This window comes from Salmo salar, chromosome ssa15 (genome assembly GCF_905237065.1).
Source record: "Salmo salar chromosome ssa15, Ssal_v3.1, whole genome shotgun sequence".
Classification (NCBI taxonomy): Eukaryota; Metazoa; Chordata; class Actinopteri; order Salmoniformes; family Salmonidae; genus Salmo; species Salmo salar.
Genome location: NC_059456.1, coordinates 102,715,457 through 102,742,405, shown reverse-complemented (window position 1 = coordinate 102,742,405; position 26,949 = coordinate 102,715,457). Strand labels below are relative to the sequence as shown.

Here is a 26,949-nt window from a genome sequence, read left to right as displayed (position 1 = left end):
TGTTTCCCCCAAATGGATTCTGGAGCCAGTTCCAGATACTTAAAATATATTCAAGAACAACCCAACCCCTTGATTCAGCTAGTCTAGAATACATAGAACAAGTGGAACACAAAGACAGAACAATATGCCTACCGCTCGTGTGGCGTCCCCAAAGTCTATCTTTAGGCGTCCCATGGCTCTGATGATGGCGATGATAGACTGGATAGTGTTGCTGTACACCACCACTCTGTACTGTTTACACTCCTCCTCAGAGTAGCCAGCCTCATGGATGATCCTGGATGGGAAGACATAGAGGTTGACCTTTTTAGATTTTCAGATCAGACCTGGGTTTCTAATACATGAAATATTATTGAAAAAAATACTTTTTCCCCCCCTCTGTTGAGCTTGTTTAATAAACCAATAGAAAAAGTCCCAAAACTGCAAAAACTTCCCATCAGGCAGACTCAAGAAAACACTTAAAGTATTTGAAATGATTTTTTCAAGTATTTGAGCCCAGATCTGTTTCAGATCAACCCAAGTAAGATTTAATGCTTCACAGAAGTCACTGGGTGTATTCCAATATCAATATCCACTTAGCATGAAGCAATGGATTAGGCATTCTCACTCTATGTGGTGAGGACATTGGATCACAGCCACTCTCTAATAAGGCAACCCTGATCAAGAACGGGACAACATTCAGGATGATCTTTTAGATTTCAGATAAAAACAAGTAGGGTAGCGACTTTTCTTAAGTTCCTGGTTTGCGGAAATGTTGGTTGGTGAATTCTCTTCTTATTCCAGTAATTCTTCAACTGGGATATGTGGAAATAAACCTAGTTATTTTAGGGAAGGTTTGTGGAATTCAAGTTACAGGTATTGGCTTCACAGAAGTCTCTAGTCTAAGGGATGACTGAAATGTCCCTGTATGTGTGGACATTTAGGACAAGACATTTCAAAAAACAATCAACTTTTAATAGCATGGCGAATTGTGCATGAGTGACGAGGCGTGGGCTTTCTTAATGTGGGAATCCAGGGTTGGCAGTCTATTCAGGCCATGCCAGGCTAGCATCTGTGGCCATTGTTTAGTTTGTTATGTAATGGGTGCTTCCTTCATCCGCGCTCTGCCTGAGCAGTGCCATGTTAAATGAGGCTAGCGTCTCTATAGGCATACACAGAACACAGTCACACGCACGCACAAACAAACACACACACAAAACAAACACAGACTGACAGAGCTGAACTCGGCTGTCGATGCCGATTCTCCCTGAACCATTAAGCCCTCACAAATTACTGTACTGCATATTCCGAATGCCGTTTTTATCAGGCAACTGTTTGATAAGTTAAAATGATCAGTTACACAACTTATTAAAATGTCATCACCAGAAATGGTAACAGTAACCTTTGATGTGGCTCATACAAGTTTGTTAGAATTCAGTTTGGACTGCAACATGCTACCATCGTGGTGTATGCGAGTTTGATAGAATTCAGTTTGGACTGCAACATGCTACCATCGTGGTGTATGCGAGTTTGATAGAATTCAGTTTGGACTGCAACATGCTACCATCGTGGTCTTTGCGAGTTTGATAGAATTCCATTTGGGCTGCAACTAGAGCTGAGCGATTAACCATTTTTTCCCCCTCTGATAATTAAACAACTAAAGTGAACGATTCAATTACTTGAATTCTATTTAGTTGATTTTTTTTTTCCTGAGCTCAACGTACCGTTGACAAATCCTATCAAGCACGAGAGACATCACATCAAGAATGAACTGTGGGATGCTGTAGGGAGTTGTAGTTTTCAATAGGCAAATACTCAACCTAGTTCAGCTCAGAAAACATTGTAATTAACAACAATGAGCAGAATCCATTGCTCTTATTCTTCCCGGCACAGCACAACGACCCCATGAGAGAGAAATGTACACAACACAGCAAACGAGAGGGATAGAGACAGTTCAGGAGGTATAGCTCTACTAACCGATTGATAGTTGTAGCAGTCTTGAAACTATGTCTTATCTACTTTGAAGAACTATTAAAACGGTGATTTCATCAAACAGGTTTGCAGCACGGGCAGCTGTGACAACCCAATGACCACAGGCTAGCCTTTTCGCTAGCCAAGGTGAGCGTGGCTCGTTGGGGAGCACAGAGAAAGTTAGACCAGAATGAAACATTATGAGAACAGATTATTGTATGGGGGAAAACATTAAGACCCTTATCTACTACTTCCATGACAGACTGACCCTTATCTACTACTTCCATGACAGACTGACCAGGTGAATCCAGGTAAATGCTATTCAGAGGGTAAATGGGCAAGACAAAAAAAATGTAAGTTGCCATTGAACGGGGTATGGTAGTAGTTAGGCGTCAGGCACGTCGGGTTTGAGTCAAGAACTGCAACGGTACTGGGTTTTTCACGCTCAACAGTTTCCCGTGTGTATCAAGAATGGTCTACCACCCAAAGTACAGTACCAGTCAAAAGTTTGGACACACCTACTCGGTGACCTCACCTGGCTTAACTGGTGCCTCTAGAGACAAAACCTCTCTCATCGTCATTCAATGCCTAGGTTTACCTCCACTGTACTCAAATCCTACCATACCCTCGTCTCTACATTATGCCTTGAATATATTCTTCCGCGCCCAGAAATCTGCTCCTTTTACTCTGTCCCAAACGCACTAGACGACCAGTTCGTATAGCCTTTAGCCGTAACCTTATCCTACTCCTCCTCTGTTCCTCTGGTGATGTACAGGTTAACCTAGGCCTTGCAGCCCCCAGCACCACTCACATTCCCCAGGTGCTCTCATTTGTTGACTTCTGTAACCGTAAAAGCCTTGGTTTCATGCATGTTAGTAACATTAGAAGCCTCCTCCCTAAGTTTGTTTTATTCACTGCTTTAGCACACTCCGCCAACCCTGATGTCCTTGCCGTGTCTGAATCCTGGCTTAGGAAGGCCACCAAAAATGTCCATCCCCAACTACAACATCTTCCGACAAGATAGAACTGCCAAAGGGGGCGGAGTTGCAATCTACTGCAGAGATAGCCTGCTGAGTTCTGTCATACTATCCAGTTTTGTGCCCAAACAATGAGTTTCTACTTTTAAAAATCCAACTTTCCAGAAACAAGTCTCTCAATGTTGCCGCTTGTTATAGACCCCCTTCGGCCCCCAACTGTGCACCATATGGACACCATATGTGAATTGATTGAAGATAGATGGGGGGCAGAGTTCGTACTGTTAGGTGACCTAAACTGGGATATGCTTAACACCCCGGCCATCCTACAATCTAAGCTAGATGCCCTCAATCTCACACAAATTCTTAAAAGGAACCTACCAGGTACAACCCTAAATCCGTAAACATGGGCACCCTCTTAGATATCATCCTTACCAACTTGCCCTCTAAATAGACCTCTGCTGTCTTCAACCAGGATCTCACCGATCACTGCCTCATTGCTTGCCTGCGTGATGGGTCCGCGGTCAAACGACCACCCCTCATCACTGTCAAACGCTCCCTAAAACACTTCAGCGAGCAGGCCTTTCTAATCGACCTGGCCCGGGTATCCTGGCAGGATAATGACCTCATCCCGTCAGTTGAGGATGCCTGTTTGCTCTTCAAAAGTGTTTTCCTCGCCATCTTAAATAAGCATGCCCCATTCAAAAAATGAAGACCTAAGAACAAATATAGACCTTGGTTCACCCCAGGCTTGACTGCCCTTGACCAGCACAAAAACATCCTGTGGCGTTCTGCATTAGCATCGAATAGCCCCCGCGACATGCAACTTTTCAGGGAAGTCAGGAACCAATATACTCAGTCAGTTAGTTCAAACAGAAATTTGCATCCTGTAGCACTAATTCAAAAACGTTTTGGGACACTAAAGTCCATGGAAGATAAGAGCACCTCCTCCCAGCTGCCCACTGCACTGACGCAAGGAAACACTGTCACCACCAATAAATCTACGATAATCGATCATTTCAATAAGCATTTTTCTATGGCTGGCCATGCTTTCCACCTGGCTACCCCTACCCCGGCCAACATCTCAGCACCCCCTGCAGAAACTTGCTCAAGCCCCCCCTGCTTCTCTTTCACCCAAATCCAGACAGCTGATGATCTGAAAGAGCTGCAAAATCTGTATCCCTACAAATCAGCTGGGCTAGACAATCTGGACCCTCTCTTTCTAAAATGATTCGCCGAAATTGTTGCAACCCCTATTACTAGCCTATTCAACCACTCTTTCGTATCGTCTGAGATCCACAAAGATTGGAAAGCTGCCGCGGTCATCCCCCTCTTCAAAGGGGGAGACACTTTAGACCCAAACTGTTATAGACCTACATCCATCCTGCCCTGCATTTCTAAAATCTTCGAAAGCTAAGTTAACAAAACAGATCACCGACCATTTCAAATCCCACCGTACCTTCTCCACTATGGAATCTGGTTTCCGAGCTGGTCATGGGTGCACCTCAGCCACGCTCAAGGTCCTAAACGATATAACAGCCATTGATAAGAGACAATACTGTGCAGCTGTATTTCTCAAGTGACTGCCGACTCTTTTCTCTGTATATATATCAATGATGTTGCTCTTGGTGCTGGTGATTCTCTGATCCACCTCCACGCAGACGACACCATTCTGTATACATCTGGCCCTTCTTTGGACACCGAGTTAACTTCTTTGGGCTAGGGGGTAGTATTTTGACGTCTGAATGAAAAAACATGCCCAAAGTAAACTGCCTGCTACTCAGGCCCAGAAGCTAGGATATGCATATAATTTGTAGATTTGGATAGAAAACTCTAAAGTTTCTAAAACTGTTAAAATGATGTCTGTGAGTATAACAGAACTTATTTGGCAGGCGAAACCCAGAGGACAAACCATCCAGGACCTTTTTGAGGTGACAGTGTTTTCAATGGGATTTCTATGTGTATTTAGATTTATAAGGCACTTGCTTGCAGTTCCTATCGCTTCCACTGGATGTCAACAGTCTTTATAAATTGGTTGATGTTTTTCTTTAGAGAAATGAAGAAGTACGGCAGTTCAGAACGAGGGTCCAGCCGAGTGCTCTAAAATGTTTTGATGCGCGCTCCAGGTCACGCGCTTCACTTTGTTTTTATCTGGTATTGAACACCGTTTATCCCGTCTTAAATTTTATCGATTATTTACGTAAAAAAATACCTAAAGTTGTATTAGGAAAGTTGTTTCAAATGTTTGGACAGCGTTTACAGGTAACTTATGAGATATTTTGTAGTCATGCTGGGCGAGTTGGAACCGGTGTTTTTCTGAATCAAACGCGCCAAATAAATGGACATTTTGGAGATATAACAACAGAATTAATCAAACAAAAGGACCATTTGTGATGTTTATGGGACATATTGGAGTGCCAACAGAAGAAGTTCTTCAAAAAGGTAAGGCATGAATTAAATCGTTATTTCTGACTTTTGTGTTGCGCCTGGCGGGTTGAAATCTGATTTTCATGTGTTGGTATGCTGGGCGCTGTCCTAAGATAATCGCATGGTTTGCTTTCGCCGTAAAGCCTTTTTGAAATCTGACACGGTGGATAGATTAATAAGAAGTTAAGCTTTAATTTGGTGTGTTGCACTTGTGAATGTATGAAAGTTAAATATTTGTAATATTTGTTTTGAATTTGGTGCTCTGCCATTTCACCGGATGTTGTCAAATCGATCCCGTTAACAGGATTTGAGCCCAAAGAAGTAAAAAAAAACTCCAAATGAGCTTCAATGCCATACAACAGTCCTTCCGTGGCCTCCAACTGCTTTTAAAATGCTAGTAAAACTAAATGCATGCTCTTCAACCGATTGTTGCCCGCACCCACCCGCCCGACCAGCATCACTACTCTGGACGGTTCTGACTTGGAATATGTGGACAACTACAAATACCTAGGTGTCTGGTTAGACTGTAAACTCTCCTTCCAGACTCACATTAAGCATCTCCAATCCAAAATTAAATCTAGAAATCGGCTTCCTATTTCGCAAAGGATCCTTCACTCACGCTGCCAAACATACCCTTGTAAAACTGACTATCCTACTGATCCTTGACTTTGGCGATGTCATTTACAAAATAGCCCCCAACACTCTACTCAGCAAACTGGATGTAGTCTATCACAGTGCCATCTGTTTTGTCACCAAAGCCCCATATACTACCCACCACTGCGACCTGTATGCTCTCATTAGCTGGCCCTCACTACATATTCGTTGCCAAACCCACTGGCTCCAGGTCATCTATAAGTCTTTGCTAGGTAAAGCCCCACCTTATCTCAGCTCACTGGTCACCATAGCAACATCCACCCGTAGTACGCGCTCCAGCAGGTATATTTCACTGGTCATCCCCAAAGCCAACACTTCCTTTGGCCGCCTTTCCTTCCAGTTCTCTGCTGCCAATGACTGGAACGAATTGCAAAAAAATATTTTAAAAAAATCACTGAAGCCTTATATCTCCCTCTCTAACTTTAAGCATCAGCTGTCAGAGCAGCTTACAGATCACTGTACCTGTACACAGCCAATCTGTAAATAGCGCACCCAACTACCTCATCACCATATTGTTATTTATCCTCTTGCTTTTTTGCACCCCAGTATCTCTACTTGCACATCATCATCTGCACATCTATCACTCCAGTGTTAATGCTAAATTGTAATTATTCCACCTCTATGGCCTACTTATTGCCTTACCTCCCTACTCTTCTACATTTGCACACACTGTACATAGATGTATCTATTGTGTTATTGACTGTACGTTTGTTGATATGTAACTCTGTGTCATTGTTTTTGTCACACTGCTTTGCTTTATCTTGGCCAGGTCACGATTGTAAATGAGAACTTGTTCTCAACTGGCCTACCTGGTTAAATAAAGGTGAAATAAAAGAAAAAACATATATTAAAAATATTATGTTTTTATTTTTACTAATTTCTACATTGTAGAATAATAGTGAAACCATCAAAACTAGGAAACATATGGAATCATGTAGTAACCAAAGAAGTTTTAAAGATTGTTCAAAGTAGCCACCCTTTGCCTTGATGACAGCTTTGCACACACTTTGATTCTCTCAACCAGCTTCATGAAGTAGTCACATGGAATCCATATCAGTTAACAGGTGTGCCTTGTTAAAAGTTAATTTGTGGAATTTCTTTCTTAAAGTGTTTGAGCCAATCAGTTGTGCTGTGACAAGGTAGGGGTGGTATACAGAAGATAGGGCTATTTGGTAATATACCAAGTCCATATTATGGCAAGAACAGTTAAAATAAGCACAGAGAAACGACAGTCCATATTACTTTAAGACATGAAGGTCAGTCAATGCGGAAAATTTCAAGAACTTTGAAAGTTTCTTCAAGTGCAGTCACAAAAACCATCAACTACTGATAGAACTGGCACTCATGAGGACTGCCACAGGAAAGGAAGACCCAGAGTTACCTCTGCTGCAGAGGATAAGTTCATTAGAGTTACCAGCCTCAAAAATTGCATCTCAAATAAATGCTTCAGAGTTCAAGTAACAGACACATTTCAACATCAACTGTTCAGAGGAGACCGCGTGAATCAGGCCTTCATGATCGAATTTCTTCAAAGAAACCACCACTTAAAGGACACCAATAATAAGAAGAGACTTGCTTGGGCCAAGAAACACAACCAATGGACTTTAGACCAGTGGAAATCTGTCCTTTGGTCTGATGAGTCCAAATTTGAGATTTTTGGTTCCAACGGTCTTTGTGAGACACAGAGTACGTAAACGGATGATCTCTGCATGTGTGGTTCCCACTGTGAAGCATGGAGGAGGTGGTGTGATGGTGGGGGTGCTTTGCTGGTGACACTGTCAGTGATTTATTTAGAATTCAAGGCACACTTAACCAGCATGGCTACCAAAGCATTCTGCAGCGATACGCCATCCCATCTGGTTTGCGCTTAGTGGAACAACCCTTTGTTTTTCAACAGGACAATGACCCAACACACCTCCAGGCTGTGTAAGGGCTATTTGACCAAGAAGGAGTATGATGGAGTGATGCATGAGTTGGACCGCAGAGTGAAGAAAAAGAAGCCAACAAGTTCTCAGCATATGTGGGAACTCCTTCAAGACTGTTGGAAAAGCATTCCAGATGAAGCTTGTTGAGAGAATGCCAAGAGTGTGCAAAGCGGTTATCAAATATATTTTGATTTGTTTAACACTTTTTTGGTTACTACATGATTCCATGTGTTATTTCATAGTTTATGTCTCCACTATTATTTCACAATGTAGAAAATCTTAAAAATAAAGAAAAACCCTTGAATGAGTATGTGTCCAAACTGTTGACAGGTACTGTACATCCAGACAACTGTGGGAAGCATTGGGTAAGTGTTTCACAAGGATACTCGACACCTTGTAGAGTCCATGCCCCGACCAATTGAAGCTGTTCTTAGGGCAAAAGGGGGTGCAACTCAATATTACACTGAACAAAAATATAAACACAACATGTAAAGTGCTGGTCCCGTGTTTCATGAGCTGAAATAAAAGATCACAGAAATGTTCCATATGCACAAAACCTTATTTCTCAAAAATGTGTTTACATTCCTGTTAGTTCACGTTTCTCCTATGCCAAGATAATCATCCACCTGACAGGTGATTAAACAGCATGCTCATTACACAGGTGCACCTTGTGCTGGGGACAATAAAAGGCCACTCTAAAATGTGCAGTTCTGTTACAAAACACAATGCCACAAATGTCTCAAGTTGAGGGAGCAATTTGAATGCTGACTACAGGAATGTCCACTAGAGTTGTTGCCAGAGAATTTTGTGTTTATTTTTCTACCATAAGCTGCCTCTAATGTCGTTTAAGAGAATTTGGCAGTACGTCCAACCGGCCTCACAACCACAGACCACGTGTAACCACACCAGCCGAGGACCTCCACATCCAGTTTCTTCACCTTCGGGATCGTCTGAAACCAGCCACCTGTACAGCTGATGAAACTGTGGGTTTGCACAACTGAATCATTTCTGCACAAACTGTCAGAAACAGTCTCAGGGAAGCTCATCTGCATGCTCGTCGTCCTCACCAGGGCTTAACCGACTTCAGTGGGCAAATGCTCACCTTTGATGGCCACTGGCATGCAATAGAAGTGTGCTCTTCATGGATGAATCTGGGTTTCAACTGTACCGGGCAGATGGCAGACAGCATGTATGGTGTCGTGTGGGCGAACGGTTTGCTAATGTGCCCCACACCATGAGTGCCCCATGGTGGTGGTGGGGTTATGATATGGGCAGGCATAAGCTACGAACAACAAACACAATTGAATTTTATCGATGGCAATTTGAATGCACAGATATACAGTGACAAGATCCTGAAGACCATTGTCGTGCCATTCATCCACCGTCATCACCTCATGTTTCAGCATGATAATACACAACCCCAATTCCTGGAAGCTGAAAATGTCACAGTTCTTCCATGGCCTGCATACTCACCAGATATGTGAAGAGTGGGGCAACATTCCACAGGCCACAATCAACAGCATGATCAACTCTATGTGAAGTAGATGTGTCATGCTGCATGAGGCTAATGGTGGTAACACCAGATACTGACTGGTTTTCTGATCCACACCACTACCTTTTTTTTCTTTAACAGTTATCTGTGACAAACAGAAGCATATCTGTATTCCCAGTCATGTGAAATCCATAGATTACGCCTAATGAATGTATTTACATTTACTGATTTCCTTATATGAACTGTAACTCAGTAAAATCTTTGAAATTGTTGCCTGTTGTGTTTATATTTATATTTTTGTTCAGTGTAGGAAGGTGTTCCTAATGTTTTGAAAACTCAGCGCACAAACGTTTAAGAGATACATTTTAAAACTCAATTCTATTGAGAAACGAATGAACTAAAGTTTTTGTTTATGTAAATATCTTAAAATGTAGAGATTTTAAAGTTTGTTGATATTTATATTTTTGTTCAGTGTAGGAAGGTGTTCCTAATGTTTTCAAAACCTAATGTTTTGAAAACTAAGAGATAGAATTTTATGTTTTAACATTTCTATTGAGAAACTAATGAATACGTTTTTGTTTATGTAAATATCTTAAAATGTAGAGATTTTAAGGTTTGTGTCATTAGATTTGGGGTGGGATTTAAGGGGTAAAAAAAAAAATGGGGTCCCAATAAATTCTGGCGGGGAAAAAAAAATGGGGTCCCCGCTGAAAACGTTTGAATACCACTGCATTAGATGGTTGTCTAAGATATTAAATAATAAAGTCATAAACAAAATATATACACTCAGTGGCGAGTATATTAGGTACACTCATCCAGTAACAGGTCGGACCCCCCTTTGCCTCCAGAACAGCATGGAAACGTTGCTCAATGTGTATCAAGGGACCTCTCGTGTGCCAGGAAAACATTCCTCACACCATTACACCAACAGCCTGTACCTCCGACACGAGACAGGATAGGGCCACGGACTCATGCTGTTTATGCCAAATCCTGTCATCAGCATGACACAACAGGAACTGGGATTCGTCAAACAAGGCAATGTTTTTCCACTCCTTAATTGTCCAGTGTTTGTGATCGTGTACCCACTGGAACTTCTTCTTCTTCTTGTTTCTAGCTGATAGGAGTGGAACCCGGTGTGGTCGTCTGCTGTAACAGCCCATCCGTGACGAGGACCAACGAGTTGTGTGTTCCAAGATGCCATTCTGCACACCACTGTGGTACTGCGCCGTTATTTGTCTGTTTGTGGCCCGCCTGTTAGCTTGAACGATTCTTGCCATTCTCCTTCGACCGCTCATCAACGAGCTGTTTTCACCCACAGGACTGCTGCTGACTGGATGTTTTTTTTGTTTGTTGCACCATTCATGGTAAACCCTAGACACTGTCGTGCATGAAGAGCCCAGGAGGCCGGATATTTCTAAAATACTGGCACCGACGATCATACCACGCTCAAAGACGCTTAGGTCACTAGTTTTGCCCATTCTAACATTCAATCGAACAGTAACTGAATGCCTCGATGCCCGTCTGCCTGCTTTATATACAGTTGAAGTCGGAAGTTTACATACAGCTTAGCCAAAATACATTTAAACTCAGTTTTTCACAATTCCTGACATTTAATCTAAATAAAACTTCCCTTTCTTAGGTCAGTTAGGATCACCACTTTATTTTAAGAATGTGAAATGTCAGAATAATAGTAAAGAAAATTATTTCAGCTTTTATTTCTTTCATCACATTCCCAGGGGGTCAGAAGTTTACATACACTAAATTAGTATTTGGTAGCATTGCCTTACAATTGTTTAACTTGGGTCAAACGTTTTGGGTAGCCTTCCACAAGCTTCCCACAATAAGTTGGGTGAATTTTGGCCCATTCCTCCTGACAGAGCTGGTGTAACTGAGTCAGGTTTGTAGGCCTCCTTACTCGCACATGCTTTTTAAGTTCTGCCCACAAATGTTCTATAGGATTGCGGTCAGGGCTTTGTGATGGCCACTCCAATACCTTGACTTTGGTGTCCTTAAGCCATTTTGCCACAACTTTGGAAGTATGCTTATGGTCATTGTCCATTTGGAAGACCCATTTGCGACCAAGCTTTAACTTCCTGACTGATGTCTTGAGATGTTGCTTCAATATATCCACATAATTTTCCTCCTCATGATGCCATCTATTTTGTGAAGTGCACCAGTCCCTCCTGCAGTAAAACACCCCCACAACATGATGCTGCCACCCCGGTGCTTCACGGTTGGGATGGTGTTCTTCGGCTTGCAAGTCTCCTCCTTCCTGAGCGGTATGACGGCTGCGTGGTCCCATGGTGTTTATACTTGGGTACTATTGTTTGTACAGATGAACGTGGTACCTTCAGGCATTTGGAAATTGCTCCCAAGGATGAACCAGACTTGTGGAGGTCTACAATTTTTTTCCTGAGGTCTTGGCTGATTTCTTTTGATTTTCCCAGGATGTTAAGCAAAGAGGCAGGGAGTTTGAAGGTAGGCCTTGAAATACATCCACAGGTACACCTCCAATTGACTCAAATTATGTTAATTAGCCTAACAGAAGCTTCTAAAGCCATGACATCATTTTCAGGAATTTTCCAAGTTGTTTAAAGGCACAGTCAACTTAGTGTATGCAAACTTCTGACCCACTGGAATTGTGATACAGTGAATTATAAGTGAAATAATCTGTCTGTAAACAATTGTTGGAAAAATTACTCGTGTCATGCACAAAGTAGATGTCCTAACCAACTTACCAAAACTATAGTTTGTTAACAACAAATTTGTGAAGTGGGTGAAAAACGAGTTTTAATGACTACAACCTAAGTGTATGTAAACTTCCGACTTCAACTGTAGCAAGACACGGCCACATGACTCACAGTCTTGTCTCTAGGAGCGATCCATTTTCATGAACGGGGTGGTGTACCTAATAAACTGGCCACAGTGTATATATATATATACACACACACACACACACACACACACACACACACACACACACACCTGAAATATTTTATTTAAGCAAAGTAAAGCAAATAAATTATGGTTAATAAGCTACTGTCATGGGGCTCTTTATTCTATGTGGATAGAGACAATGGAATGTTTTCAATGTATTCCCAACTGATTGTTAGCAATATTTGGCTTTGGGATTTCAATCAAAAAGCTCAAAAATATTTTCAAGGTCATATTTCATAACGCCCATCTAGTAAAATAAAACGTGATCATTAAAAAATAAAATAATAATAAAATAAAATCGACCTCAAAAAGCACTAATCACTGCAACATTCTACCCATGAAAACATAATGAATAGAACAGGCTTGGAACCTCTCATCACCATCTCATTCTAGTTCTGTGCTGCTTCCATCAAAGAGAGGGAGCATTTCATAGAATGCAGTTAGGACTGCAAAGTGCTCACATTGTGAAGTGGTTGAACTTACTTCATCTGCTTCACTATTGTACTTTTCCCAGACTCCCCAGCACCTGCAAAGAAAAAGAGACATCAATTACATGAGAAGTAGGCCTACATTTGTTAACCTATAACAGTTTGTTCTCTCTCACTCACTCTCAGCCCCCTCCTGTACTCCCTGTTCACCTATGACTGCGTGGCCAAGCATGCCTCCAACTCAATCATCAAGTTTGCAGACGACCCAACAGTAGTAGGCTTGATTACCAACAATGATGAGACAGCCTACATGGAGGAGGTGAGGGCTCTGGGAGTGTGGTGCCTGGAAAACAACCTCTCACTCAACGTCAACAAAAGGAAATGATCGTGGACTTCTGGAAACAGCAGAGGGTGTACCCCCCATTCTACATCGACGGGATCGCAGTCGAGAAGGTGGAAAGCTTCAAGTTCCTTAGCGTACACATCACTGACAAACTGAAATGGACCACCCACAGAGACAGTGTGGTGAAGAAAGCGCAACAGAGCCTCTTCAACCTCAGGAGCTAAAGAAATTTGTCTTGTCACCTGAAACCCTCAAACTTTTACAGATGCACAATTGAAAGCATCCTGTCGGGCTGCATCACCGCCGGGTACGGCAACTGCACAGCCCGCAAGGCTGTCCAGAGGGTGGAGCTGTCTGCCCAACGCATTACCAGGGGCAAACTACCCACCCTCCAGGACACCTACAGCACCCGATGTCACAGGAAGGCCAAAAAGATCATCAAGGACATCAACCACCCGAGCCACTGCCTGTTCACCCTGCTATCAACCAGAAGGAGAGGTCAGTACAGGTGCAGCAAAGCTGGGACCGAGAGACTGAAAAACAGCTTCTATCTTAAGGCCATCAGACTGTTAATTAAACAGCCATCACTAGCACATTAGAGGCTGCTGCCTTAAGGCGTAGACTAGAAATCACTGGCCACTTTAAGGAATGGAACATTAGTCACTTTAATAAAGTTTACAATTCTGGCATTAGTCATCGCAAACTCAGCAAAAAAAGAAACGTCCCTTTTCAGGACCCTGTCTTTCAAAGATAATTCGTAAAAATCCAAATAACTTCACAGATCTTCATTGTAAAGGGTTTAAACACTTTCTAATGCTTGTTTAATGAACCATAAACAATTAATGAACATGCACCTTTGGAACGGTCGTTAAGGCACTAACAGCTTACAGACGGTAGGCAATTAAGGTCACAGTTATGAGAAATTAAGACACTAAAGAGGCCTTTCTACGGACTCTGAAAAACACCAAAAGAAAGATGCCCAGGGTCCCTGCTCATCTGCGTGAACATGCCTTAGGCATGTTGCAAGGAGGCATGAGGACTGCAGATGTGGCCAGGGCAATAAATTGCAATGTACATACTGTGAGACGCCTAAGACAGCGCTACAGGAAGACAGGACGGACAACTGATCGTCCTCGCAGTGGCAGACCATGTGTAACAACACCTGCACAGGATCGGTACATCCGAACATCACACCTGCGGGACAGGTACAGGATGGCAACAACAACTACCCGAGTTACACCAGGAATGCACAATCCCTCCATCAGTGCTCAGACTCTCCGCAATAGGCTGAGAGAGGCTGGACTGAGGGCTTGTAGGCCTGTTGTAAAAAAGGTCCTCACCGGCAACAACGTTGCCTATGGGCACAAACCCACCGTGACTGGACAAGACAAGTCTGTCAAAAAGTGCTCTTCACTGACAAGTCGCGGTTTTGTCTCACCAGGGGTGATGGTCGGAATCGTGTTCATCGTCGAAGGAATGAGCGTGACACCGAGGCCTGTACTCTGGAGCGGGATCGATTTGGAGGTGGAGGGTCCGTCATGGTCTGGGGCGGTGTGTCACAGCGTCATTGGACTAAGGTTGTTGTCATTGCAGGCAATCGCAACGCTGTGCGTTACAGGGAAGACATCCTCCTCCCTCATGTGGTACCCTTCCTGCAGGCTCATCCTGACATGACCCTCCAGCATGACAATGCCACCAGCCATACTGCTCGTTCTGTGCGTGATTTCCTGCAAGACAGGAATGTCAGTGTTCTGCCATGGCCAGCGAAGAGCCCGGATCTCGATCCCATTGAGCACGTCTGGGACCTGTTGGATCGGAGGGTGAGGGCTAGGGCCATTCCCCCCAGAAATGTCCGGGAACTTGCAGGTGCCTTGGTGGAAGAGTGGGGTAACATCTCACAGCAAGAACTGACAAATCTGGTGCAGTCCATGAGGAGGAGATGCACTGCAGTACTTAATGCAGCTGGTGGCCACACCAGATACTGACTGTTATTTTGATTTTGACACCCCCCCCCCTTTTTACAGGGACACATTATTCCATTTCTGTTAGTCACATGTCTGTGGAACTTAGTTGTTGAATCTTGTTATGTTCATACAAATATTTACACATGTTAAGTTTGCTGAAAATAAACGCAGTTGACAGTGAGAGGACGTTTCTTTTTTTGCTGAGTTTGTATATACTGTATTCTATAATATTATACTCTATCTTAGTCCGTTCCACTCTGACATCGCTCGTCCATATATGTATATAGTCTTAATTCATTCCTACTTAGATTTGTGTGTTTTGGGTTTAGGGCTGCAAAGGATCGGAAACTTTCCAGTAAATTTCAGGAATTTCTCTGGAAATTCAAGCGCAAGAATTTTGGGAATCTTGCTTAAATTCATCAAAAAGTTAGCATATAACCGTGAACCTTTTTCTGGGATACACATAAGGCAACTCTAGGTCTTGTGGCATATTTTGGTTAAACTATCCCCAATTCAATGGAATTGCAACCCTCTGCATGCGCAGTGCATTCTGCCATCACATGTACAGCTGATTCTCAAGATCTTGCACACTAATGAGATGCTATTGAGCCCACACTACTACACTGTCTGAGCCAAGGACTACATGCTTTCTGGTAAGTTTTGATTACAATACTGGGTGGGGTGAATATATTTTATATGACATACATGATTTTTTGTTAATTAGTAAATAGTAGCCTACATCAAAGTGTGTTTAAATCATTTTTAACTTTTAAACAATTTCTGCTAGTTAGTTTTTGCTACCATGTGGGGTTTAATTTGCTTGAGACTGCTGAGTGTTAATTCAGCCGTTTCCATCGCTGTTTCATTTTAAAACATTTACCTTACAAAGGAGTTGCATAATCTAACTACTTAACTATTTATCTGTACATGGAATTGTATTTTTATTTATTTTTTTACAAATGTTTTCTAATCTTTACAGGAAAATGGCACGGGCACTATCTGATGTGTGGAGACATTTCACTGCAGCTAATGTAGAAGGAAAAGCTGTGGACATTTGCAAAAACTGTGCCAAATCATGTGAAGAATGCAACAAAGATGCAGAGTCATCTGGCCAAGTGCATAAAGTTCCCTCAGCGCTCACAACAAGCAACCTCTGACAAATGTCCCTCTACTTCTATTTGAGGTGAAAATTATGAATCAGACATCTTATCAATAGCAACAGCTCATGGTCCTCCTGGAATCAGAAGGTTTTTTTTACTCATGAATGTCTTGCCTGAGCTGCGTATGCAACTGGTTCACCTCGGATGCTTACAGGCAATGGGTATTTGGAAGAGATTTCTGAATGTTCTTCGCCCAGCATACACCCCTCCAACCAGACATGCTTTATCTACTCATTTGCTGGATGCAGAGTTCAGAGTTCAAGTGAAGGTCAAGCAAATCATAGAGAAAGCAGACTGTATTGCAATCATCCCTGATTGGTGGTCGATTTATTTGTGGGCAAGGAATAATTAACTACATCATCTCCACCCCTCAACCAGTATTCTACAAGAGCACAGACACAAGGGACAACAGACACACTGGTCTCTACACTGCAGATGAGCTGAAGGCAGACATGCCTTAGCAGCCTGAAACTCCTGAAACCTATAGCAGTAGCCATTGCACGGATTGAGGGAGACAATGCCATCCTGTCTAATGTTCAGACTCTGCTTGCAGATGTAAGAGAATAAATCCGTACTGCCCTGCCCACTTCACTGTTGTTCCAAGCAGAGGAAACTGCAGTTCTGAAATACATCAAAAAGCGTGAAGACTTCTGCCTGAAGCCCATACACGCCGCAGCGTTGGACCCCAAGTATGCTGGCAAGAGCATCCTGTCTGGTGCAGAGATCAACAAGGCCTATGGTGTCGTCACTACCGTCTCTCACCATCTTGGCAGTGTGGCAAAGTACACTTCCAAGCAAGGGCTTTGGGATGGAGATGCAATATGGCAGTCGTGCCAACATATCTCATCAGCCACCTGGTGGAAGGGACTTTGTGGATCTGAGGCTCTTTCCCCTGTTGCCTCCATCATCCTCCAAATCCCACCAACATCAGCCACCTCAGAGCACAACTGGTCCTTGTTTGGGAACACACACCAAAGCACGCAACAGGCTGACCAATACAAAAGGTTTAAAAATTGGTGGCCATCCGGGCAAATTTGAGACTTTTTGAGCCAAACAAAGAGCTATCCTCACAAGGTTGGAAAGTGACAGTGAAGATGAATCCTCATAGTCTGATGTTCAAGAGGTGGACATTGAGGAGGTCCAGGGAGAAGACATGGAAGCCTGTGAGGAAGACAACAAAAGCTTTAGTTTCTAGACTATCATTTTACAGACGTTGAAAACAATTTTGGGAGATGCGATGGATCATTGGGGATCATTTAATATTCCCTTTTTGTTGTTCAGTGAAATAATCCCATGTGAAGAGTTAACTCATTTAATTAAAGTTCAATTCGTAACTAAAATGTTTTTTTATTTATTTCTATTGCAAGGATTTAATAATTTGTAATTATGTCTACTTATGATAAGGTCAAATGTTTATGTTTCTGTCTCCATATGATATGGTAAATATATCCAATGCTAAAAACATCTACATTTAAATGGTATTAATATTAATTTGCATATATTTCCATAAAAATTCCCATATATTCCCGTTAATTCCCATATATTCCCACGGAAAGTTTCCACCTCTTAAATATTCCCCAAAGTGTGCAACTCTGGGTATATGTTGTGTAATTTGTTAGATATTACTGCACTGTCGGAGCTAGAAGCACAAGCATTTCACTACAACCACAATAACATCTGCTAATCATGTGTATGTGACCAATACAACTTGATTTGATTTTTGGCATGGCAAACATATGTTAACATTGCCAAAGCAAGTGAAGTAGATAAACAAAAGTGAACTAAACAATAAAAATGAACGTTAAACATTACACTCACAAAAGTTCCAAAATAATAAAGTCATTTCAAATGTCATATGTGCAAATAGTTAAAGTACAAAAATAAATAAAGAAATATGGGTTGTATTTACAATGGTGTTTGTTCTTCACTGGTTGCCCTTTTTCTTGTGGCAACAGGTCACAAATCTTGCTGCTGTGATGGCACACTGTGGTATTTCACCCAGTAGATGTGGGAGTTTATCAAAATTGGGTTTGTTTTCGAATTCTTTGTGGATCTGTGTAATCTGAGGGAAATATGTGTCTCTAATATGGTCATACATTTGGCAGGAGGTTAGGAAGTGCAGCTCAGTTTCCACCTCATGTCTCTCGCTCTCTCTGACAGGAGCATGGTGTGTCTCTCTGATGGGAGCGTGCTGTCTGTCTCTCTCCCTCTCTGATGGGAGCGTGCTGTCTGTCTGTCTCCCTCTCTGATAGGAACGTGTGTCTCCCTCTCTGATTGGAGCGTGCTGTGTGTCTATTTTAAGACTTCTGAAGGGAGATTAAATACAGATGAAAGATGATGATGCTGTCATCAACATATCTGGGTGCTCTGTGCATGGAGATCCTACTAAAATGACATTCTAATTCTTAATCATATGGTTCTGCACAGCCATGGTGATGGGAGGAGGGAGGGAGGGTCTTGTGAAGCACAGCCATGGTGATGGTGATGGGAGGAGGGAGGGAGGGTCTTGTGAAGCACAGCCATGGTGATGGGAGGAGGGAGGGAGGGTCTTGTGAAGCACAGCCATGGTGATGGTGATGGGAGGAGGGAGGGAGGGTCTTGTGAAGCACAGCCATGGTGATGGGAGGGTCTTGTGAAGGACAGCCAATGAGCTCAATGTGATGATGTTTTAGCATAGTCAAACTTTTTACTGACAGAAATAGTCCAAGAATAATTTGTTTAAATCTATGTTTTCATATCTGGACACTGAGCTGGAGTTTATATGACAAAGAAATGTATATAAAACAACAGCAAGATGGTGAAATCTCTTTTTAGCAGCCGTTTTGTGTTAAAACAGAATGAGGGTGTGTATCACCTAGCAGAGATACGGATGGTGTATTTGATGCCACCAGCTGGGCAGAGATATGTGCTTATAGAAGAATGCTCATAGACAGGACTATAGTATGATGCAGCCTGGGATGTGAGAGTGCAGTAAAGTTGCCAGGCACTAAGGGAAAGGTTGGGTAGTGTCAGTTAGATATCAACGGGGCCATCCCTTAAAAGAGGAGCCAGAAGAATAGCCTTTCTGTGCACTAGGGCAGGGACCATACCAGTATCTCAACAAGGAAATAAAACACAGAGATGGTTTAACTTCTTTAGGAATACAACCCTAATGTTGGAAACAAACCATCATTATGTTGTCATTCAGAGTCATGTATTTATTTTCCAAGCTATAAGCAATGTTTAACATACAGAAGGATTTTAAAAAGGACCATAGAGTTTGATCTGCTTTGTGATTGAATTAGTAATTTTTTTAAAGTATAAATACATGGTAATACTGGTATCATCCTGGCCCTACAGTATAATATGAATGGCCTAATGAATACCACTTCACTGAGGTAGTACAGGACTTAACACTGTACATGTGAGTATTATTTTAACCTTTATTTAAACTAGGCAAGTCAGTTAAGAACAAATTCTTATTTACAATGACGGCCTACCAAAAGGAAAAAGACCTATTGACGGGGGCCTGGGATTAAAAATAAAAATGGATTAAATAAAAATATAGGACAAAACACACATCAGGACAAGAAAAACAACATTAGTGGAGTACTCCAATATTTTATCCCTTCCATGGACAACAGTAAAATATCTAGCCAACAATATTATTTATGAAAGGAAATGTTTTGTTTTTTTCCCCATTCATTGCCACACAAGAGACAATCCCAGATATCATGTTGTACTGTATGGGCGTTACAGAGTACAGAGGACACAAAAACAACTCAACCATATTATTGAAGGGCTGTTTGAAATGTAAACAGACCCTGATACAGGAAACATACAGTAGCCTATATTGACATGAGGATTAGCTGTCCGAGTCCACTACTGTAGAACTAACTATATTGACACGAGGATTAGCTGTCCGAGTCCACTACTGTAGAACTAACTATATTAGCATTAGGATTAGCTGTCCGAGTCCACTACTGTGGAACTAACTATATTAACACGAGGATTAGCTGTCCAAGTCCACTACTGTAGAACTAACTATATTAACATTAGGATTAGCTGTCCGAGTCCACTACTGTAGAACTAACTATATTAACACGAGGATTAGCTGTCCGAGTCCACTACTGTAGAACTAACTATATTAACACGAGGATTAGCTGTCCGAGTCCAGTACTGTAGAACTAACTATATTGACACGAGGATTAGCTGTCCGAGTCCAGTACTGTAGAACTAACTATATTGACACGAGGATTAGCTGTCCGAGTCCACTACTGTAGAACTAACTATATTAACACAAGGATTAGCTGTCCGAGTCCACTACTGTAGAACTAACTATATTAACACGAGGATTAGCTGTCCGAGTCCACTACTGTAGAACTAACTATATTAACATTAGGATTAGCTGTCCGAGTCCACTACTGTAGAACTAACTATATTAACACAAGGATTAGCTGTCCGAGTCCACTACTGTAGAACTAACTATATTAACATTAGGATTAGCTGTCCGAGTCCACTACTGTAGAACTAACTATATTAACACGAGGATTAGCTGTCCGAGTCCACTACTGTAGAACTAACTATATTGACACGAGGATTAGCTGTCCGAGTCCACTACTGTAGAACTAACTATATTGACACGAGGATTAGCTGTCCGAGTCCACTACTGTAGAACTAACTATATTAACATTAGGATTAGCTGTCCGAGTCCACTACTGTAGAACTAACTATATTAACACGAGGATTAGCTGTCCGAGTCCACTACTGTAGAACTAACTATATTAACACGAGGATTAGCTGTCCGAGTCCACTACTGTAGAACTAACTATATTAACATTAGGATTAGCTGTCCGAGTCTGTTACCGTAGAACTAACTATATTGTTAACAAAATCTGTGTGTGTTGCGTGTGAGCGCTTGTGTGTATGATCTTGTTCTTCTATCCTCTTAGGGACCTAAAATCCCCAAAAGTCCCTTCAAGGATAGTCAAATAAGAAATTATCCATGGTGGGGACATTTCCCACGTCCCCACGAGGACAAAGGCTATTTTAAGCTTAGGGTTTAGGGTTACAATTAGGGTTAGGGTTTAGGTTGTGTGTTAGGGTTACGGGTTAGGGTTCCAATTAGGGTTAGGGTTTAGGTTGTGTGTTAGGGTTACGGGTTAGGGTTCAAATTAGGGTTTAGGTTGTGTGTTAGGGTTAGGGGTTAGGGTTCAAATTAGGGTTAGGGTTTAGGTTGTGTGTTAGGGTTATGGGTTAGGGTTCAAATTAGGGTTTAGGTTGTGTGTTAGGGTTACGGGTTAGGGTTCAAATTAGGGTTAGGGTTTAGGTTGTGTGTTAGGGTTACGGGTTAGGGTTCAAATTAGGGTTTAGGTTGTGTGTTAGGGTTAGGGTTCAAATTAGGGTTAGGGTTTAGGTTGTGTGTTAGGGTTAGGGTTACGGGTTAGGGTTCAAATTAGGGTTTAGGTTGTGTGTTAAGGGTTAGGGTTACAATTAGGGTTAGGGTTCAGGTTGTGTGTTAGGGTTACGGGTTAGGGTTCAAATTAGGGTTAGGGTTTAGGTTGAGTGTTAGGGTTACGGGTTATGGTTCAAATTAGGGTTTAGGTTGTGTGTTAGGGTTAGGGTTACGGTTCAAATTAGGGTTTAGGTTGTGTGTTAGGGTTAAGGGTTAGGGTTACAATTAGGGTTAGGGTTCAGGTTGTGTGTTAGGGTTACGGGTTAGGGTTCAAATTAGGGTTAGGGTTTAGGTTGTGTGTTAGGGTTATGGGTTAGGGTTACAATTAGGGTTAGGGTTCAGGTTGTGTGTTAGGGTTACGGGTTAACGAAAAAAAATGTAGGTCCACACTAGGATAGAAAAACAAGATAGAGTGGTGTGTGTGTGTGTTGGTTTTCTATCCTTGTGGGGACGTAAAATCCCCAAAAGTCCCCACAAGGTTACATTTCCCACGTCCCCATGAGGACACAGGCTATTTTAAGCTTAGTGGTTAGGGTTAGTGGTTAGGGTTAGTGGTTAGGGTTAGTGGTTAGAGTTAGTGGTTAGGGTTAGAGTTAGTGGTTAGGGTTAGAGTTAGTGGTTAGGGTTAGTGGTTAGGGTTAGTGGTTAGGTAGTGGTTAGGTTAGTGGTTAGGGTTAGTGGTTAGGGTTAGTGGTTAGGGTTAGTGGTTAGTGGTTATGGTTAGTGTTAGGTTAGTGGTTAGGGTTAGTGGTTAGGGTTAGGGTTAGTGGTTAGAGTTAGTGGTTAGGGTTAGTGGTTAGGGTTAGTGGTTAGGGTTAGTGGTTAGGGTTAGTGGTTAGGGTTAGTGGTTAGGGTTAGTGGTTAGGGTTAGGGTTAGGGTTAGGGTTAGAGTTAGTGGTTAGAGTTAGTGGTTAGAGTTAGTGGTTAGAGTTAGTGGTTATGAGTTAGTGTTTAGGTTATGGTTAGTGTTTAGGTTATGGTTAGGGTTAGTGGTTAGGGTTAGAGTTAGTGGTTAGTGTTTAGGTTAGGGTTAGTGGTTAGGGTTAGTGGTTAGGGTTAGGGTTTAGGTTAGAGTTAGTGGTTAGGTTTATGGTTAGGGTTAAGGGGTTAGGGAAAATAGGATTTTGAATGGAAATTAATTTTAGTTTCCCATGAGGATAGAAGAACATGACGCGTGTGCACGCGACTCCTAAACCGAGCACAAACCACCACAGAGAGACATACATTTCCATAAACGTGCATGGAGGGCTGAGTCAGTGTGGGAACAGTATAGTTTGAAAGCTTTTCTACTAAAGAACCACACTAATTAGGCTAGCTTTCCTTAGCCAGGGAGGCACAGCATAGCGGGAGTAGACAGAACTACAGTTGTTAGAGTGGCTACCATTTAAAAAAGGTTGGGACTGGGAAATCAATAATAATAATAACCGCTTGTCTTTCAGCTAAGGAATGAACATCTAAATAATATGTTCATGATCTGTTTCCTTCCAAAACAGTTTAAAGAATGAAGGTTTTATACCAGCTACTGAGGACATCTTTAAAGCGAGTCAGGACAACTCAGACGGCGGATGTAAACCAAAAAAAAAGTCATGGAAGAGATTATTAGAGAGGAAAAGATGGGTGCTTGGTCTTGATGAATCCTCTTTTCCTAAACTTTCTCATTCACTAACCTTCTAATACTATAGCAAATTTGCCTCCAACAAAATGGCTTCCCTTGAAATAGCAACATTCGCCAGATTGGACATGGCGTGTCTGTTTGATAGAATTCTATTTGGACTACAAAGTGCTTCCGTTGTCAGGACTACGTGTTCACATTAAAATGCATGGATTCTCCAGTGCATTTCAGACTTCACCATCTAAACTTACACAGTCTCTAGGGGACCTTTCACATGTTCCCAAGTAAAACCTCAGTCTCAGAACAAGCCTCAGTTAGCAGGAGTTTTGAATGTGCAATAACAAGATGACATAAAAATAAAAAACCACAAAGGGTTCCCCCTGAGAAGTTGTAGCCTTCATCATCCAAACCTACAGAATCCAAGAGACTTTTCACATGAAAGTCCATTTCATTTGTAGGCTAGCCTAAGACTCAGTTAGTAGGAATTTTGAATGGAGGAAGTTATTCATGACTCACATTCATGTGGTCTAATACAAGGATGAATTTAATTGGACACCAAAATGGCACCCTATTCCCTTTATAGTGGATTACTTTTGATCAGGGCCCATAGGGATGCAGTGGACTATAATCCTAATAGCCTGGTCCCAGATCAGTTATTAGCCAAGGCCTAATACTGTATAACCAACTTCCATGGTCGTTTGGCAAGACAGCACAAACAGATCTGGGACCATGCTATAAATTCTAACAGAGAAATACCCTTTGTTCAATGCCAGGCCTGGGAGAGAGAAATGAGGGCTGAGTCTGGACATGGAAAACCACTTTTCTGTGCGCTTGGTCAGCAGAGAGAGCTGTGCACTTGGTCAGTCGAGAGAGCTGTGGTCAGTCGAGAGAGCTGTGCGCTTGGTCAGTCGAGAGAGCTGTGGTCAGTCGAGAGAGCTGTGGTGGTCAGTCGAGAGAGCTGTGCGCTTGGTCAGTCGAGAGAGCTGTGCGCTTGGTCAGTCGAGAGAGCTGTGCGCTTGGTCAGTCGAGAGAGCTGTGCGCTTGGTCAGTCGAGAGAGCTGTGCGCTTGGTCAGTCGAGAGAGCTGTGCGCTTGGTCAGTACTAGGGTTGAATGGTGGGAACCCGGTTACTGAGATTTACCATCGAAAACCACGCCCTTTCCAAGGGATAAATAACTGCGAGAAACCGGTAAATTATAATACATTATTTATATGACCAGCATGACGTGAAATGGAACTGTTAAATTATATGCAATGTCTAAATCGGTCTTCTCTACGGCCTCTGCATGATGAATCATTAACGCTCAGGGTGGGGACAGACAGCCCATCTCAGATTGGAGCACAGTTCACAATGCATGTAGACATAACATCTCATCATGGTAACTTTTTTTTTCTTCTTGTGACAGGCCTACATTTGCTGCACCATAGTCTAAATGGTCCAAACACAAGACAGTCGTGAAGAGGGCACAACAACACCTTGTCCCCCTCAGGAGACTGAAAAAGATTTGGTATGGGTCCCAAGATCCTCAAAAGGTTCTACAGCTGCACCATCGAGAGCATCCTGACCGGTTCCATCACCGCCTGGTATGGCAACTGCTCGGCATCTGACTGTATGGCGTTACAGAGGGTAGTGCGTACGGCCCAATACATCACTGGGGCCAAGCTTCCTGACATACAGGACCTATATACTAGGCGGTGTCGGAGAAAGGCCCCAAAAAATTGTCAAAGACTCCAGTCACCAAAGTCATAGACTGTTCTCTCTACTACCGCACGGCAAGCGGTACCGGACCGCCAAGTCTAGGACCAAAAGGCTCCTTAACAGTTTCTACCCCCAAGCCATAAGACTGCTGAACAATTCATCAAATGGCTACCCAGACTATTTACGTTGACCCCCCTCCTTTGTTTTTACACTGCTGCTACTCGCCGTTTACTATCTATGCAGTCAGTTTACAAATTACCTCGACAAACCTGTACCCCCGCACATTGACTCGGTACCGGTACCCCCTGTATAAAGCCTTGTAACTGTTATGTCATTTTCTTTACGTTAGCATATCACACTAGAATTTTGGATCAAAGCTCTAATGAAATCCAGACATAGGCCTATTTATATGCTTTATAAATGCTGTTGAATGACACTTACGGTTTTGGCAGGAAATACCAGGTTACCCGGGAGAACTCATTTGTTCTCGAGATGGAACATGTGTAAAGCACTGGGAAAATATTCAACCCTAGTTAGTAGAGAGAGAGCTGTGTTGTTGGTCAGTAAATAAAATGAAAACGTTTCCACTAGATGTGTACAGTAGACCTATTTAACCCCTAACTGCATTGTGCCTAGACTGTAACCATAGACTGCACTGTATAACGTTTCACACTATTTAATAAACAGAGAAGTCGTTCTCTCATATAGGATCTAGTGTGATACCCTAGCTATATTTCTACTATAATGGCTCCAATTGGCAACAACATGTTTCTTCTTGACATGTCTTCCTGAGCAGGTATTTCTTATTTTTTATCAGTTAAAAACAAATTCTTATTTACAATGTCGGCCTAGGAACAGTGGGTTAACTGCCTTGTTCAGGGGCAGAACGACAGATTTGTACCTTTTCAGCTCGGGGATTCGATATAGCAACCTTTCGGTTACTGGCCCACATCCTAGCTATATTTCTACTATTATGGGTCCATTGGCAATATGTTTCTTCTTGACAACATGTCTTCCTTATAGCAGGTATTATGTTTTGAAGATGAAAGTAAAACTTGTCATCTGTTTACCTGATCCAAGGCAGACCGTAAAAGTATAAAATAACTGCTCCCTCTCTCCCCCCACTGTCCTGACACATTCTTTGCAAAATCTCACTAGACCACAAAACAATGAAACACCTGATTCATGGTAGGAATTTGTTTATCCTTACCACAACTCCATCACAATGAACAGAAGTATTGTCTTTAATCTGTCACCATATTTTACACCTTGTAGTCTACTACATTAATCCACTTCTATTGAATGGAGGTGTTTGTTTACATTCTCAAGTGTATCTCTAAGAGGTTCTACAGCAGTCTGGGGATGAAACTATGGAACGCCATTTGGGTCATTTGAGTGTAAAAAAAAAAAAGATGCGTCAAACAGGGTTATTTGATGTGTGTGAAATAAGCTTGTTGACCAATTAGGACCCGAATATGACTGTACGTCACATAACAATTTAAACACGTACGTAGTAATTAACACATCACTCGTATTTCATATGGCACAGTGATTCACCGATATGTATGCTATGACGCTGATAGAGTTTTGTCTCACTCACCTGCTGCATTTCCCCAAACTCTGGGATGGTGCTGTTCATTAAAAAAAATTGCTAGCTGATGCATGCAAATAATGTTCTTCCCCAAAAACATAGCAAAACGACATAATCTGTTATAGCATTTATAGTTAACTAGAATCTAAAATACCCCTAATTTATAAAACAGTTCTTGCTTCATTAATGATGGTCGGACTCACCTATGTGAAGCTAGACACAATAAGGATTAGCCGTAATGGCAGAATTTGCGGTTCGCCTTCAAAATAAAGGTCTCTCATTGAAAGTGATACAAATTAATACAAATAGTTCCACGATGGAATAGATCATGCTAAACGAGTTTGGGATGTTATAGAAATTCAA

At 42.1% G+C, this 26,949-nt stretch overlaps 1 protein-coding gene across 2 annotated transcripts in view; it reads right to left on the bottom strand.

The window, feature by feature from the left end:
- LOC106572859 (guanine nucleotide-binding protein G(i) subunit alpha-3) overlaps positions 1–26,949 on the bottom strand; it is an 83,947-nt gene that overhangs the window by 51,061 nt on the left and 5,937 nt on the right. For both annotated transcript variants that reach the window (XM_045696457.1, XM_014147400.2), the window contains exons 2-3: positions 12,840–12,882; positions 133–274 (exon numbers count right to left, since the gene is read on the bottom strand). In XM_045696457.1, the coding sequence (XP_045552413.1) occupies positions 133–274; positions 12,840–12,882 (185 nt within the window). The remainder of the gene's footprint in view (positions 1–132; positions 275–12,839; positions 12,883–26,949) is intronic.